The sequence below is a fragment of the Bos javanicus genome, chromosome 23 (assembly GCF_032452875.1).
Source record: "Bos javanicus breed banteng chromosome 23, ARS-OSU_banteng_1.0, whole genome shotgun sequence".
NCBI classification, from domain to species: domain Eukaryota; kingdom Metazoa; phylum Chordata; class Mammalia; order Artiodactyla; family Bovidae; genus Bos; species Bos javanicus.
In genome coordinates, this window is record NC_083890.1 from 19,228,898 (window position 1) to 19,246,513 (window position 17,616).

The window sequence follows — 17,616 nt, forward strand, 5'->3', positions numbered from 1 at the left end:
AGCCTGGAGGAGATGCTCCTGACATGGTAAGGCAGGGTCAGCCCTTTCATCCTCTCTCAGTAAACAAGCAGGCAGGGTCGGAGCATCTCAGGGTGCTTAAGGTACAGTTTATTGATTCATTCAGCGAGTGTTTATTGAGCACCTGCTCTGGACTAGAGGCTGAGCTGGGCTCTGGAGATAATGATGATGAATGAGATACAGGCAGCCCATCTCCATGGAGACTGCTGCCTACACCCTACTTCTCAAAGCTCCCTCCTGGACAGCAGCATCAGGACCACCTGGGAGTTCTCAGGCCCCACCCTAGACCTGCTGCATCAATATCTGCATTGTCACAAGACCCCTAGGGGATTCAGATGTCAAACAAAACGAAGTGCTATTTGTCTCTTAAGTCTTAAACATATGCATCTATTTAGCTGATGAGGCGTCTCAGGCTAAATTCACCAATAGGCTGGAGTTGGGCTGGGAAACCTTTCGGAAAGGCAGTTCAAGAGCAGAGTTTTCAAGAAAGCTAAAGGTTTTAAAGTCAAATTTCTATGTGGAAACATTGTTCTGTTTTAATAAATTATCCTATCTAACTACTGATAAATACCACACCGAATTTCACCTCTGGCTTCAATTCTTAAGTTTTAGTATCACTCATTTATAGCAAAAGAATTTAAAGCTGAGAATGCCTGGTCCTGCCTCTGTCCCTGGCTCCATCATGTCTTCTGAACAGTTTATCCACCCTTCAGCTTTCTTTGCGTGAAATGGATAGAATGATGCCCAGAATCCTGCCTGGTTAAGACTGAGACAGATTTGACAAGCAGGGTTCATAGTTGGGGTGTTTGAAGTTTTGGTTAGAAGGTCTGGCCCACCACCTGGATTTTACATCTTGTCATTTTCAGCCCCAGCTCTACCACAAATGGGGAACCCATTCTACAGGCTCATCTCCCCAGGGCCATTCCACAGGTTCACCTCCCCAGGGCGATTCCCCACCAAGAGTCAACAGAGAAGACGGGGACTTTTCTCTCAAAGCCATGTTCCAACCACAGAGAGGGGACAACGAGTGAAGTCACCATATAAACCTATACAACGCCCCCGACCAGTACGCTGGGAGACCCCCATCATGTCTTGTGGCTAATACAACTTTACATGCAAGCACATTCTTTTTCAGGTTAATTGATCTGTGACCCTGTGTATTTAAGGTGCTATGTACAGTAAGTCCCCTACATACAAAAGAGTTCCATTCGGAGTCAGCCAGTCAGTTCAGTCACTCAGTCATGTCTGACTCTTTGTGACCCCATGGACTGCAGCACGCCAGGCTTCCCTGTCCATGACCAACTCCTGGAGCTTGCTCAAACTCATGTCCATCAAGTCAGTGATGCAATCCAACCATCTCATCCTCTGTCATCCCCTCCTCCTCCTGTCTTCAGTCTTTCCCAGCATCAGGATCATTTCCAATGAGTCGGTTCTTTACATCAGGTGGCCAAAGTATTGGAGCTTCAGCTTCAGCATCAGTCCTTCCAATGAATATTCAGAGCTGATTTCCTTTAGGACTGACTGGTTTGACCACCTTGCAATCCAAGGGACTCTCAAGACTCTTCTCCAAACGCACAGCTCAAAAGCACCAATTCTTCAGTGCTCAGCTTTCTTTATGGTCCAACTCTTACATCCATACATGACTACTGGGAAAACCATAGCTTTGACTAGATGGACCTTTGTCAGCAAAGTAATGTCTCTGCTGTTTAATATGCTCTTTAGGTTGGTCATAGCTTTTCTTCCAAGGAGCAAACATCTTTTAATTTCAGGCTGCAGTCACCATCTGCAATGATTTTGGAGCCCAAGAAAATAAAGTCTCTCACTGTTTTCATCGTTTCGCCATCTATTTGCCATGAAGTGATGGGACCAGATGCCATGATCTTAGTTTTTTGAATGTTGAGTTTTAAGCCAGCTTTTTCACTCCACTCTCCTCTTTCACTTTTATCAAGAGGCTCTTCAGTTCCTCTTCGATTTCTGGCATAAGGGTGGTGTCATCTGCATATCTGAGGTTATTGATATTTCTCCTGGCAATCTTGATTCCAGCTTGTGCTTCATCCAGCCCGGCATCTCACATAATGTACTTTGCATATAAGTTACATAAACAGGGTGACAATATACAGCCTTGACATACTCCTTTCCCAATTTGGAACCAGTCCGTTGTTCCATGTCTGGTTCTAACTGTTGCTGCTTGACCTGCATACAGATTTCTCAGGAAGCAGGTAAGGTGGTCTGGTATTCCCATCTCTCCGGAGAGTGCTTCGTAAGTCCAATTTGCCTAGGTACTCAGCTAACACAACTGGCTGCATACCACTGCTTTTATGCTTGCTTCCTGACATCCTGGGCTTGAAATAAAGATACTGTAGTCTATACAGTACTGTACAGCAAAGTACACAGAAGCACAGCCACTGTAGGGGATGCATGCACGTGACCAGGTACCCCAACACATGAACTAACTTATGTGACTGGACGTGCAAACACAGATTCACATCTTTGAAAGTTTGTTAAATTAAAGGTTCCTACGTAGGGGACTTCCTGTAATGGCTTCTACTGGTGCATAGAGATATAAGCGCACACACAAGCTGGGTGTGCGCGTGCGCGCGCGTGTGCATGTGTATACATGGAAGGGGAGAGACAGAGCGACAGCTTGAGTTTCCACGTGCAGACTGCACAGGCGGTATCCAGTGCACAGGATAAAGTAACGGTAGCCAAAGGTGAAAGAGCACTGAACTCATGTTCGAATTAGTCGTTTAATGTTCCTTTATTCCCCAGGCCTTGATCCGAGGCCAGGCCAGGCCAGGCGAGCTCGTTCTGGTCAGACGGCGGGAAATTCCAGCACATGGAATGGTGTTGGTGGTCTCGGCTCTGCTGCCGGGAGCCCACACAGCTAACATGCTCCCTCCACTAATGAATGCGCCCACCCACGCAGGACCCTCCCCTCCCGCCCCCTTCTCCCTCCTCCCTCCCCGGGCCTGCCCGCTTCAACAGCCCGACGCCCCAACCGCCTTCCCCATTTGTTTGGGGTGCAGCACCTCTGAAATTAGACGTGGCCACATCGGCCTTGATCATGAGCCAAGTCCGAGACCGTCTCTGGAAGGGATGCTCTGGGCAAGAGTCCACAGGAGCTCCTCGCCCTCTCCCCACCCTCCAGCTCTTAGCTTCTAGGACCCGCCCCACCTGCCCCCCAAGGGTAAGAAGACAGCTAAGCACCTCTTCAGAGCCTCCACACCTCGGAGGTGAGTCCCACAGAGCCTAGGTTGTTTTTCCTTGTAAGAATGTTAATCAAAGCAAAACGTTAACCAACAAACAAACAAACAAAAGACCCCTAGTTGGCCCTGTGCATTCAAGGGTGGCCAGGGAAGGCAGCCTGAAGGGTTCCTTTATGACCAGAGGCGGTTTTTGAAATGAGACAGCAGAGACTGCTTTGTGAGGAAGTGGGGAGACAGCCCCTTCCTTATCCTCAGCCCTGCGGTGGTCCGGGGACCACCCCAGAGCTGCCCTGTGATAACAGCCTGGGCTCAGGCCTTCTTCCCAGTAACCGTCTGTCTTGAGTTGGACCCAGCTATCTTCCTCCAAAAGAACAGCTCAGGGTCCCCTGTAGAATAGATCTGGGAGCCCTCGGCCACCTCAAGATCTCTGTCTTGCAGCAGGCTGATTACGACGCACTTTCCTACTCCCAATACTGCTGACATATTGCCTTCGCTTTCACCTCCGAGCGGGAGGCTGAATGCGGGAGGTCGTACCCATTCCCTCGGGAAGGCCTGGCCTCCAGCCTGGGCCTCCGTGACCTGGGGCCGAGGGCGGGAGGAAGAGGCGCAGGAAAGAAGGGCCCGCGCGGGAAATGGCTGGTTGGGAATAATAAATGCACACACTGGCTTCTGAACGCGGCTCACCACATCCTGGGGAATCTGGAAAAACGCTCCACCCCGCCTCCTGCCACCCCCTCCACCCCCACCCCCGACAGAAGTTGGCTTTCACGAGGCTGCGGGAGACAGCACGGGGGCTTTGATAGTAACGGGCTTGTTAGTTCTGGGCTAACAGCCCTCCCAGGCCGCTCTGACTCCTTGCAAACACTTTCCTATTTTAGGTCAAGGAAGTTCATAAAAGCAAAGACTAGAGGTGATGGGAGGGGGAGAGCAAGGGAGAAAGAAGCAGTGGATGGCGAAGAGCTTATCAGCAGGCAGCCAGCGACCTCTGGAGGATCTGTGGGGTCTGGGGCACTTGCCCAACTCTGGGTGCGGGGCACAGATAAACCAAGGTGGCTTCGAGCCCCCGAATGAAACCGAGCCTCTTCCGGAACCCCCAGCTAAAGCCGAGGCTTAACCGAGTCCCAGAACACAGAGAAGATGCTTCAAAGTCCACCGGTCTCCCTATATTGAAGCGTGATTATCCGTCTCTAGGGCGGATTCCTCCACCTGCCAGAAGAGGGCAGCACACACTTCTGCATTACCCAGAAAGCTGGGCTGCCCAGTCCAGAGGGAAGGTACCCCTGAATCTGGGGTGAACTCTTGAAATGAATAGCAGAAGCAGTAACAGCCATGGCATATTGGTGCCTACTGTCTGAAGGGGCTTCCCAGGTGGCACTGGTGGTAAAGAACACACCTGCCAATGCAGGAGACTTAACAAAGGAGGGTTTGATCCCTGGGTAGGGAAGATTCCCTGGAGGAGGGCATGACAACCTACTCCAGTGAACAAAGGAGCTGATGGACAGAGGAGCCAGGTGCGCTATGGTCCATAGGGTTGCAAAGAGTTAGACACAACTGAAGCGACTTAACAGTGTTGTCTGAAGTGCTTCAATTCGTTCATTCATTTAATCAACACGACAGTGCAAGATAAGACACTGTTATAATCTCCATATTAGAGACAAGGCAGCTGAGAGGTATAGAAATTAAGAGAACTTGCTATTGTAGCCTGAGACTACCTAAAACAGAGCCTGGACTGTTATAAAATTATAATTTTAGTCCAAACTTTTTGGACTAAAAAATTATAGTCCAAGGACCAAATCGAGATCCAGCCCATTGCCTATTTCTGCACTGCCCTCAAGCTAGGAATGAGTTTTATGTTTTTGGATGGTTGGGGGAAAAAGTCAAAATAGAATAATACTTTGTGACCCTGAAAATGACGTGAAATTCAAATTTCAGTGTCCATAAATGAAGTGTATTGGAACACAGCCATGCCCATGTGTTTCCATATTGTCTGTGGCTGCTGTAGTGTTCCAGCAGGGGAGCTGAGCAGCAGTGACATCCTGCTGCTGCTGCTGCTGCTGCTGCTAAGTCACTTCAGTCATGTCTGACTCTGTGTGACCCCATAGACAGCAGCCCATGAGGCTCCCCTGTCCCTGGGATTCTCCAGGCAAGAACACATCCTAGATAGCCCAAAAGGTCTAAAAGTTTGCCAACCCTTGGAGCTAAGAAAGAGAGCGTTAGTTGCTCAGTCGTGTCTGACTCTTTGCAGACCCCATGGTCTGCAAAGCCCACCAGGCTCCTCTGTCCATGGGATTCTCCAGGCAAGAATACTGGAGTGGATTGCATTTCCTTCTCCAGGGGATCTTCCCGACCCAGGGGTCGAACTTAGGTCTCCTGCATTGCAAGTAGATTCTTTACTGTCTGAGCCACCAGGGAAGCCCTCAAGCTAAGCACTACTTGTTTCCAGGCAGGAAAGACAGAGGGCAGAACTGACCCTTTATTGGATATGGGGTTAGGACAGCCATCCCAGAGGGATCTGGAAGCAATATTGACCTCAATTCACTTCTTTCCAATAGGGTAGCCCAAGGTCAAGCAGAAAGGAGGGCTTGACATTTCTCACGCACAGCCTCTAGGAAGTAACAGAATGTTAGATTTTAAAAGAACTATGGGAACCACCTTCCATATTTCATCAAGACTAAGATACACACTTTTTTCACACTTCACATTTTTGAAATCAGACTGTGTCTTACCATCAAAATCTTAACAAGAGTTTAAGTGAAAGCGTGAAGGCATTTTTTTGTTTCTTATTGGAAAATACAGCTATTATACTTACAACTAATGAAGGGCAAAAGCTAGAGAGATGACTCAGTCCAAGGCTGGGACTCTAAACACACAGCCCTGGGGCCAGCACATCATAGGTACCCAAGAGAGGGATCTTAGGACTCTACTTAGGAAGTTAGAATTATCTTATCAGGGCAAATATTTTAACAAGTGTATGTTACGCTATCCCACTGTCTTCCATAGTTAGGAAGGAGTACATCTTTGTAAACTCAGCAAAGAGGCCCATCAGTCTTCATAAAAAAGGGATAAGCATGATCCAGCAATTCCACTCCTGAGTATTTAGCCAAAGAAAACAAAAATACTAACTCAAAAAGATATCTTCATCCTTCTGTATATTGCAGCATGATCCATAATAGCCAAGACATGGACCATGTCCATGGGCTTCCCTGATAGCTCAGTTGGTAAAGGATCTGCCTGCAATGCAGGAGACCCCAGTTCGATTCCTGGGTTGGGAAGATCTGCTGGAGAAGGGATAGGCTACCCATTCCAGTATTCTTAGGCTTCTCTTGTGACTCAGTTGGTAAAGGATCTGCCTGCAATGCAGGAGACCTGGGTTTGATCCTGGGGTTGGGAAGATCCCCTGGTGAAGGGAAAGGCTACCCACTCCAGTATTCTGGCCTGGAGAATTCCATGGACTGTCCATGGGGTCACAAAGAGTCAGACATGACTGAGTGACTTTCGTTTTCACTTTGGACGCAACCGAGGTGTCCATCAATGGATGAATGGATAAAGAAAATGTGACATATGTTTGTATAGACACACTCACTCTGGAATATTATTCAGTGGCAAAAAGAAGGAAATCTTGCCATTTGCAACAACATGGATGGACCTGGAGGGCATTATGCTGAGTGAAATGCCAGAGACAGACAAGCAGTGTATGATCTCACTTACTGTGGGATCTAAACACAAAACCAAACCCAAAAAAGAAGAGATCATAAATAACAGAAAATAGATTGGCAGCTGCCCAAGGCCAGGGGTAGGGAGCAAGCAAAATGGGCAGAGGAGGTCAAAAGTTATAAACTTCTGGTTTAAAGTAAATAAGCCCTGGGCATATAATGCACAGCATGGCTGCCACTGCTGCTGCTAAGTCGCTTCAGTCGTGTCCGACTCTGGCGACCCCATAGACGGCAGCCCACCAGGCTCCTCTGTCCCTGGGATTCTCCAGGCAAGAACACTGGAGTGAGTTGCCATTTCCTTCTCCAATGCATGAAAGTGAAAAGTGAAAGGGAAGTCGCCCGGTCGTGTCCGACCCTTAGCGACCCCATGGACTGCAGCCCACCAGGCTCCTCCATCCATAGGATTCTCCAGGCAAGAGTACTGGAGTGAGGTGCCATCGCCTTCTCCGACAGCATGGCAACTGTACTTAATAATGCTGTATTGCATGTTTGAAAGTTGCTAACAGAGTAAATCTTAAAGGTTCTCATCACAAGAAAAAAATCTGCTTCATAATGTATAATGGTGGATGTTAACTAGGCTTATTGTGATGATCATTTTGCAACGAATACAAATATTGTGTTCCACAAAACTATGTTGTCCACCTGAAACTAATACGAGGTTATGTGTCAAAGACAGTGTTAGTCGCTCAGTCGTGTCTGACTCTTTGTGACCCCATGGACTGTAGTTTGCCAGGCTCCTCTATCCATGGAATTCTCCAGGCAAGAACACTGGCGTGGGTTACCATGCCCTCCTCCAGAGGATCTTCCAGACCCAGAGATCAAACCTGGATCTTCTGCATTGTAGGCACATTCTTTACTGTTTGAGCCACCAGGGAAGCCCCAATTACACCTCAATTTAAAAAACGAGGGGCGAGGGATAAATTGGGAGTTCAGGATTAACAGATTTGCTATATATAAAATATATAAAACAGCAAGACCTACTGTATAGCACAGAGAACTATAGTCAGTATCTTGATAATAAACCTTATGACGGAAAAGAATATGAAAAAGAATAACCTATAATGAAAAAGGATCTGAAAAAGAATCTATACATATATTCGTTATGTATATATATTATATATATATCTATATCTATGTCTGAATCACTTTGCTGTATACCTGAAACTAACACAACATTGTAAATCAACTCTACTAAACAATAAACTATTAAATTATGAGTGAATTAATTAAATGCCTATTTCATTTAGCCCCACTGATGACATTTATGAAGGTTGGTCTAGGCCATGCTTGATTGGGTTGCATGGAAACTGCACAAATGGAAACACAGAGTGATTTAAAATTCTGCCCTTGGGACTTCCTGGGTGGTCCAAGGGTTAAGACTCTGCCCCTCCAATGCAGGGGTTCAATACCTGGTTGAGGCACTAAGATTCCATGTGCCCCACAGTATGGCCAAGGGGGAAAAAGAGAGAGAGAGAATCCATCTGGGAAGGAGACTAAAAAGAGAGAGAGTGACAGGCATCAACAGGACACTCCAAGTCTTGGAAGTAATGGAGAGAAGCAAGAAAGTTGGTGGCACAGGCCAGAGGTTCCAGGGAGCTCTCCCGGGTCTTCTAGAGAAGATGATGAAGAAAAAGAAGATGGACATCAGGTGTAGCAAGGGCGGGTGAAGAGGAGACTGGTGAGAGGGGTGCAGCCAAAGCGGGGGGTGAAGACAGAGAAGTCACACTGCCACGACGCCATCCGGCCTGGACTCCAGGAGAGCGTGAAGGGGAGTCACAGAGACGGATGGACGAAGAGAAGGACAGTAACAGCTTTTCTGTGACTGCAGCTCCAGCCCCACGTCAGGAACACTTGTCACTCTCCTGGGGGCAGGTTTGCCTTCATCTCGCCCAGGGGCTGTGGTCTGTCATCGCTTCCAGCACAGGGCTCTAGGAGTTGATTTTCCTGTCTCTCTTGCCCTGAGCTTGTTTCATGGCCCCCCCTTCCTCCAGCCTTGTTTTTCTTTCTCACCTCCTTCTAGAATATGCTGCTTTGCAGTGTTTTTCGTCCCCCTGTGAGTAGCTATAAAGCTTGTCTGGTTTGAGTGGAGTATACATTTTAAAATAGAAAGAAAGCCCCCAGGATAGATGGAAACAGAGACGGAAATAAGACAGAAAGCCAGACTTGAGGCGGCAGAAGGTGAGGGAACTCCAAGGGAGTCTTGAAAGACCAAAATCATCCAAGTTGGAAAAACAGCACTTAGCAGAGAAAGAGGTGGGCTCCGCAGTCTGTGTCAGATATGTGAAAAAGGAATATGCAAAGGTGGGGAGGAAAGCACAGGATCTGCTTGGATTAGACACAAACAGGTAGGTTTGGGACTCTCAGACCTCTTAGCAGAGGAAGAGAGCGCTGTGGATGTGGACTTGTACACAAGGATAAAGGAAGGAAGACGCAAACATGAACAGGCCAGGAGAAACGACGACTGGATTTCTGTCCTCAGTCCACAGGTACGTACATGTCCACTTACCCTCCAACCAAGAAGGAAATGGAGAAAAGTACGTAAGGATGCACCGCAAGCCAAAAATGAGACCATCATAGGGGCACAGATATTAATACATCTAAGGACACGTGATAGGGCTGGAGGAATTAACAAAGGACTTTAATTAGAGTGAAGAGGAATAAAGAACGCAAAACACATATGAGATCCCTTTGTTGATTGACTGGAACCTGCAGTAGGTACGAAAAGTGAAATAAACCAGTAGATGGATAGGACTAAAGCAGAAAGGAAAAGAGAGGTTGGGGGAAAAGAAAGTAAAATACAGTATTTATGCCTGGATTACAATAAATAAAGCTAAAATGAGTTCCTTGATAGCCAAGAGGTTTGGCAGAGTATGTTCAAATAGCAGTTTGAGGGTAAGAAATGCAAAATGCAAGATGGATATTCAAAGAGAGAAGCCCAGGTCCTCTTATGAGATAATAGATAAAAGTGGGGGTGAGCAGGTAAAGCAAGGTGTCAAAGAAACCCCTCGAGGGAAGGGAGACACCCAAGAAGCCAAACTGACATCCCAGTGGGCAGAACACTGAGCCAACGTGGGCTCCAGGGGAGAGGGGACTTGGAGCTGCTCAGTCTGAGGGTTGCCACCCAGTCTCGGGTCACTGAGGTCGGTGTGCCACGGCTGTATCTATGAGGAAGGTGAACAGAGAAGGGCCAGGAGGGGGACTCGCAGAGAGGCAAGGCCATTAGGCACAGAATCAGCCGAGTGGATGGAAGTGGCCTTTGCCGGGCGGGCGGAGGGAGGCAGCATGCAAGGTGAGGATGGAGCTGAGTGCAGCGAGCGCCAGGTTTGTTACCGGGCTTGCCAAAGCTGAGACGGACGAAGCTCGTGCCTTCCCCGCCCTTCCCCACCATCCTTCTGCTGCAGCACTCCATAAACTTGCAAGGCTGAACAAATCACATAACTTTTCCCTGCAAGGTTGAAAGACAAATGTGTAGGGCCCAGAGTAGGGACTCCCGCAACCAAATCTAAATGCAGGGCCACTCTCTCCCGTTTCAAAGATGCCCTTCCTTGGGCCACGTGGGTTCTCAATCTCCTGCTGCACCTCCACTTTCCAAGGGAGAAGGGCCTGTGCTCCTGGTCTGCCTGGCCAGTCTTTTGAGTAGGGTCTGAATAATGGGCTGATGCAGATGAGAGAAACAGTCAGAGAAGGGTGCCTGAGGATGCGTCCAGAAAACTGAACACAAGAAGCAAAGTCTAGCATGAGCTGTGTGGTATTTCATATCACAGATCAAACTTTTTCGTAATGTTTTTCTTCCTCATCTTCATGATCCCCCCACCGCTGGGCCCCCTTCCTCACTTGCTATTCCTTCTTAATCGTCCTCCCTGGCTCCTTCCTCCAGTCCCTCTGATCACACTTATGTGGGTGATCCTTGGGTGCTGTCCCTAAAGTGCTCCTCCCCTCACTCACGGACTCCCTCGGTTACCAGAAATCCACAGTCACTCAAGTCCCTTCACATCTGCAGGTTGCACATCTGCGGACCAAGAGAGAAACTGTCTACCTTGGAGAGGAAGAAAATGCACCCAGGAAATGGGAAACAGAATTAAATAAGTCAAAGAGAGACTTATTTGGGAGATTTGGAAGTGCTCATTAGGGCTCATGAAGTAAGAGCTTAAGCAGCAGTTTCTGATGCCAGTATTCATGTTTATCTCATTTTTGCTCTAGGAATAATCAAAGTTAACATTTAAAGAGCATTTACAATGAGTCAGGCAGTGTGCTAAAGGATTTACAAGCATCTAATTATAAATAACAGGACTCTGCATGACAAACCCTGGATATGCTCTTCATGACCCTGTTTGGCAGATGGTGAAATTGAAAGCATCACTATCTGTATTTTAACAGATGCAGAAAGAGGCTCTGCACTCCCTGTCTGTCTTCACATGTTCCCCGCTCCCTCCCTGCCCGCCGCCCATCTCTGTGTCCTCTTTTCTTCATACAAGGAAGGACCCCATCACTGGATTTAGGGACCACACTAAATCAGTACTCTCTCACCTTGAGACTCTTAACTACTTACATCTGCACTCTATTTCCAAATAAGGTCACCCTCTGAGGTCCCGGGTGGACATGGACTGTGGGGACCACACTCAACACATTACAGGCTCCAAATAGCAACAAAGCAAGAGCACTGAGTATATTTAAATTATTTCCCACGTTTCTCCTTTTTCTCGTCCCTAAAAGGCTGGCCTCCCTATGGTACCTCTTCATGTACCTCTAATGACTACCTTGCCCACAGGGTAAAATCCAACGCCCTCCCACCTCCCCTCCCACCCCGGCTGCCACTGCCAACTCCTGATGCTTCTCTGGAGTTGGTGGTCTCTGGATTCCAGAGGGTCTCTGTCACTGGAGTCTTCTCACCCTCCCCACATCCTCCACCCTGTGTTCCCGGTCAAATGAATCCCCCTGAATCTTTATGACCCGGTTGAAATCCCTTAGGAAACTTTCTCAGACGACCCAGAGGTGAATCCTTGCTGCTCTGAATCCCTTGGGAGATACTCTTTTCTCTGTTCACAGGCCAGCTAATCAGCCCTTCAAACTCCCTTTGATGAAGTCATCACCCACCTCTTGTCTTGTTATCTTTATGAACGTAAGCCTTTTCTTCTGCACGAGTCAGGCCTCGAAGACTGGGTTAGCGTCTTTTTCTAGAACCTAGTTTTGTGCCTGGCACCCCCAGGGCTGCAGGACCTGTCACTGAACCCCTTACTTTCCCACTGCACCAACAGTTCCTGCCAAAAGTTCTTCTCTTTCATCTCGTGCATGGCTGTCTTTCCTGTCACCTTGGTCCAAAGAGGTGCCTTTCTCCTCGGGGCTCCTGGAGCAGTTAGCTCCAAGGAGGTCCAAGACAATGGGCCACCTGGTTTCGGGATCCACTGTATGATCACCTGTTATATAGTCAATTTCTAACTCATTCATGAAGATGCTGGGAGTGCTGTTCAACCAATCACTATTCAGTCACTCATCCATTCACAAAGTTTTCGTGACACCCTTGCCCTGCCTGGCTCAGGGCTAGGCTCCGTCCTTCTATTCAGGGGCCCAGCAAACTTCCTCATCCTTCTTCCTTCTCCTCCCAGCAACTAACACAGTTCTTCAAGGGTCACACGTTCTCAATGGGACAGTGCTATTCAAATCACTTTAACTCATGCTAAAGGACCAGGTCAAATGAGGGAATAAAAATGCTATCAACTTATGCGACTTCCCTGGCAGTCCAGTGGTTAAGAATGTGCCTTCCAGTGCAGTGGACAAGGGTCCGATGCCTGGTTGGGGAACTAAGACCCCACATGCCTCGGGGCAACTACACCAGAGAGTTGCAAATACTGAACCCACACGCCACAACTAGAGAGAAGCCTGTGCCCTGCAACGAAGATCCCGCATGCCACAGCAAGGCCTGACGCAACCATAAAGAAATCTCTCTATATATACATATATATAGAAACACTGCCAATTTAGGACATCCCTGGTGGTGCGGTAGATAAGAATCTGCCTGCCAGTGCAGAGGACATGGGTTCAATCCCTGATCTGGGAAGATTCCACATGCTCTGGAGCAACTAAACCCAGGGCCACAACCACTGAACCTGTGTGCCTAGAGCCTACGCTCTCCACAAGAGAAGCCACTATTCTGAGAACCTTGGGAGCTGCAACAAAGAGTATCCCCTGCTGGTCACAACTAGAGAAAGCCCTTGAAAAGCAACGAAGATCCAGTGCAGACAAAAATAAATAAGTAAATCCTATCAACTTAAACGAGGGGCTCCAAACCCTCTGAGAAGGCACTTGAGGCCACCAAGCCTGAGCTCTGTGGCCAGTGCCTGAAGTTAAGGGACGAGTGGAGGATGAGCCCTTCCCTGGTGGCTGGTGGCTCGGATGGTACACAATCTGCCTGCGATTCGGGAGACCTGGGTTCGACCCCTGGGTTGGGGAGATCCCCTGGAGGAGGGAAGGGTAACCCACTCCAGTCTTCTTGCCTGGAGAATCCCCGTGGACAGAGGTGCCTGATGGGCTATAGTCCATGGGATCGCAAAGAGTCGGACACAATTGAGTAACTAAGCAGCAGGAAGATGAGCCAGGCTTTGAGACTAGGCTCCTGTCATTCTCTGCACTGGCCGTAGTGGTGGTGGTGGGGCGGGGTTGGGGGGCCTGGTGCGGAGGGTGCAGAGGGTCAGGCTCTGCCTTGAGCGTGCACATTAGTGGTGATAGCCCTGTCCCACCATGGCCTCTGGTCAACCCCCTGAGAAGTCTTTCAGGGACCAGAAGGCAGCTGCAATGTGTTCTTCCAACCAGGACTTCCTGTGAATAGAGCAGGGTTATGAACCTGGAATAAACGGACAGCAGGCTTCCTAGGTAGTGCCGAGGTAAAGAATCCGCCTACCAATGCAGGAGATGCAAGAGATGCCAGTTTGATCCCTGGGCCAGGAAGATATCTTGGAGGAGGAAGTGGCAACCCACTCCAGTATTCTTGCCTGGGAAATCTCATGGACAGAGCAGCCTGGCAGGCTACAGTCCAGAGGGTCACAAAGAGTCAGACACAACTTAGCGACCGAGCCACGCATGGCCAAGGCAGGACCCTGTGTGCAGTGTATCATGATGTGCACTAAGGCAGGCTCGGAACGCAAACAGCGTCCCTCTTCTGATTCCACAACGAGGACCACCGGCCTCTTTTCCTGCGCTGGCCAGAAAGCAACATCACCCTCTCCCCTGCATCAAGGGGCCTCAGGAGGAACAAATAAAAGCACTGGCTCCAGGTGCTACTCTGGTGAGTATCTGACGATGCCCTGGGCACAGGACAGCACCAGGGGTGGGGGGCTGGGTGGCAGGGGGCCACTCACCAGCATTGCTCTGCTGCTTCGTGTTTTTGATGTAGGCGGAGAACTTGGCGAAGATGTCGATGCCTGCCGTGTTGGATTCCCGATGTTTCGCAGCCAGTCTGGGGTACCTGGAAGGCAAGGCGTGCTCTCAGGTGAGTGAGAACTCGGAGGTCCTTTAAGGGAGAGCCTCTTTCAGTCACCTCATGATGAACAACATTCTTGTCTCCAGCAACATCTATAAGTCTTTTGAGGTTTCCCCAACAGGATCCCCAACAGATCCCCAACAGGATCTGTAGGGAGGGTGGGCACTTGTACCCTTGGTTCAACAGTAGTGCCAGTGAGGGGACTGCATTTTATCCCGTGGGCAAGGCAGTCATTAGAGGTACGTGAAGACGCCCATAGGGAGGGCGGCCTTTTAGGGACAAGAAAGAGGAGAAGCACATGGGGAACATTTAAACATCCTCAGTGATCTTGCTTACTTGCTGTTTGGAGCCTGTAATGTGTTGAGTGTTATCTCTACAATCCGTGTCCACCCAGGACCTCAGAATGTGACCTTATTTGGAAATAGAGTCCTTGCAGATGTAATTAGTTAAGAGTCTCACGGCGAGATAGTACTGATTTAGTGTGGTCCCTAAATCCAATGATTGGTGTCGTCATAAAAAAAAAGCAGACACACAAAGTTGGGGTGGGAGGAGGGGGCATGTGAGACTGAAGAAGGCAAAATTGGTTGTAGAGGAATCCATGGCTTTGACCCCATTGGTGCCATCAAAACAAGCCATTCTAATTTGCAAAAGATATTATTTCATGAACATTTTACATGAATGGCCAGGCAAGAGTGGATGGAAGCGGGGGCAGGGGCAACTGCTTGACCAGCATCATCACTAAGTACGTGGACCTTTATGATCTTCGGGTGAAGAGTGGATTGCCAGCTGTTTGGCTACTTTATGTTTAAAATGCAAACTCCTTTTTTTTTTTTTTTTGGCTTAATGTTTTAAATAACTTGAAGCAAAACACCTTTAACAAGTATTTGTTTTTCTTTGATTTTTTTTTTTTTTTTTTTTGTTCCTTCACTGACTCATTAGCTAGGGCCACCTACTCCTGGACCATGTTGAGTGGCTGTTTAATTTCAGATATTGCCATTGGACGAGTCTTCCAAAAGTCACTGGGTCCAGCCCTCTGCCCTTGGGCAGATATGAGGCATTATCATCTAATTTTACAGGGAAGCAATTGGAGACCAGAGAAGTTAAATGACCATTTGAAGTCATTTATTATTTAGGCCATTTGGGGTCATTATTTATTATCATGGATAATAAATAGTGGAGGGGCCATGAGAGCCTGGTTTCTGGGCCCTGGAGCAGCGATCCTCTCACTTCCTCACATCTCTTCTCTGATATCAGTAAAAGCTTACTTGTACTGAGTGTCCACTCTGGGCCAGGCACTATCCTAAAGCCTTGCCAGATTGATCGTTTATTCCTCACAATTTCACTGTTATTGTCATTAGCTTTCTTTCCCACAGGAGACAAAAAGGTGCAGAGAACCTAAGCAATTTGTCTAAGCTCAGGAGACCAGGCGTCAGAGGCAAGAATCCAACCAGGCAGTTTCACCTTGGAAGCCCAGCTCTCAAGTTCCACGTCCTGTGGCCTCTCCTCCATTCTGCTATTTACCCTCCAAGCCACCAAACACTCCCGGGAGCTGGGCTGGGCACCGTGAAGGAACTGCCGTCAGCCACCAGGGGGCGCTCTGCGCAGGTTCTGCACACATATCTCCCCGAATACACTGGGAATTACCAATTCATCTGCTCTGACTGCGAACACAAAGCGATTGTCCCTACAAGATGCTAGGTAATCCTCCAAGATGAGCGAATTTATGATTATCCGTTCCTATTTTGGCTTTCCCACATAGAATCAGACGTGTTCTTAAAACTGAATGTCTTAAATTATTATCAATACATATAAAGTACTCCTTGTTTTTGCTTGATAAATAATAAAAACAGAAGGGACTAGATAATGCATTTTATATTTGGGTTTGTTGTTGCTGTTGTTGTTTTTTCTGCCATCATTTGATCAGACTTCCACTTATCCAACCATTTCTTCATGATCAGTGTGGGCCAAACATGAGTTCAGTTCAGTTCAGTTGCTCAGTCGTGTCCGACTCTTTGCGACCCCATGAATCGCAGCACGCCAGGCCTCCCTGTCCATCACCAACTCCGGGAGTTCACTCAGACTCACGTCCATCGAGTCAGGGATGCCATCCAGCCATCTCATCCTCTGTCGTCCCCTTCTCTTCCTGCCCCCAATCCCTCCCAGCATCAGAGTCTTTTCCAATGAGTCAACTCTTCGCATGAGGTGGTCAAAGTACTGGAGTTTCAGCTTTAACATGAGTGGGTGGTACCAAACCCAGGTTGGGTGACAGAGGACCACGTGTCCAGGGAAACTATGCTAGTTCCAGCCTGTGTTCTAAACAGTATGAGTCATTGAGATGTGACTTTATAGCATAATGTCCCCCTTGAAGATTGTCCTGGTAGGAAATGTGTCTTCAAATATTAACCTCAACAGATTTTGGTAACTAGACTTGGGGCAACTACTGTTCAGGATGTTAAGTGCTTTTATTTTATCTCAATATTTACACTGTATCTTAAATATGCAGATGAGTGGGTTCCAGGGTACCTTTTGTTTCTCTAAAAGGCTAACAAATAGTGCTTTATCTATAGAAACATCTTTGAAATAAGATTGTGATGTGATCTGGTGACAGTCAAAGGGATGGGCAATTTCTCTAACTCAGGGGTGAGCCAACTATGGCCGGTGGGCCAAATCCAGCCCAACATTTGTTTATGTGGCTCCCAGGAGCTAAAAATAGTTTATATCCTTTTGAAAAATCAAAAGAAGGATATTATTTTGTGATGTGTGAAAATAATAAGAAATTCAAATTTCAGCATTCACAAGTAAAACACAGCCACACCCATTTATGTATATGTTGTCAATGGCTGCTTTTGGCTCCCCTGGTGCCTCAGCTGGTACAGAATCCACCTGCCAATGCAGGAGACTCAGGTTCAATCCCTGGGTCAGGAAGAATTCCATGGAGAAGGAAATGGCAGCCCACTTCAGTATTTTTTCCAGAAAGGTTGGGCAACCTCACTCATGGAAATTTCTCTCCACTCTGTTTCTAAGATCTCTTATTTCCAATGCATGCATTTTAGATACACACTTAAGCTTCATTCTGGGAAGCGAAACAGTTGGCCACTCATCAAAACAATTTTTTTTTATAAATAGTGGCAAAAGAAAAGATATGATTGCAGATGGAAATGCTCTGATTGGCTAAGAGTTCCAACGGACGTCTCACTGACTCACC

The 17,616-nt window shown here is 47.8% G+C and overlaps 1 protein-coding gene across 2 annotated transcripts in view; it reads right to left on the reverse strand.

Annotated features, from left to right (window-relative positions):
* The window catches only part of CLIC5 (chloride intracellular channel 5), a 171,508-nt gene that overhangs the window by 24,903 nt on the left and 128,989 nt on the right, over positions 1-17,616 (reverse strand). For both annotated transcript variants that reach the window (XM_061398336.1, XM_061398337.1), the window contains exon 4: positions 14,290-14,396. In XM_061398336.1, the coding sequence (XP_061254320.1) occupies positions 14,290-14,396 (107 nt within the window). The remainder of the gene's footprint in view (positions 1-14,289; positions 14,397-17,616) is intronic.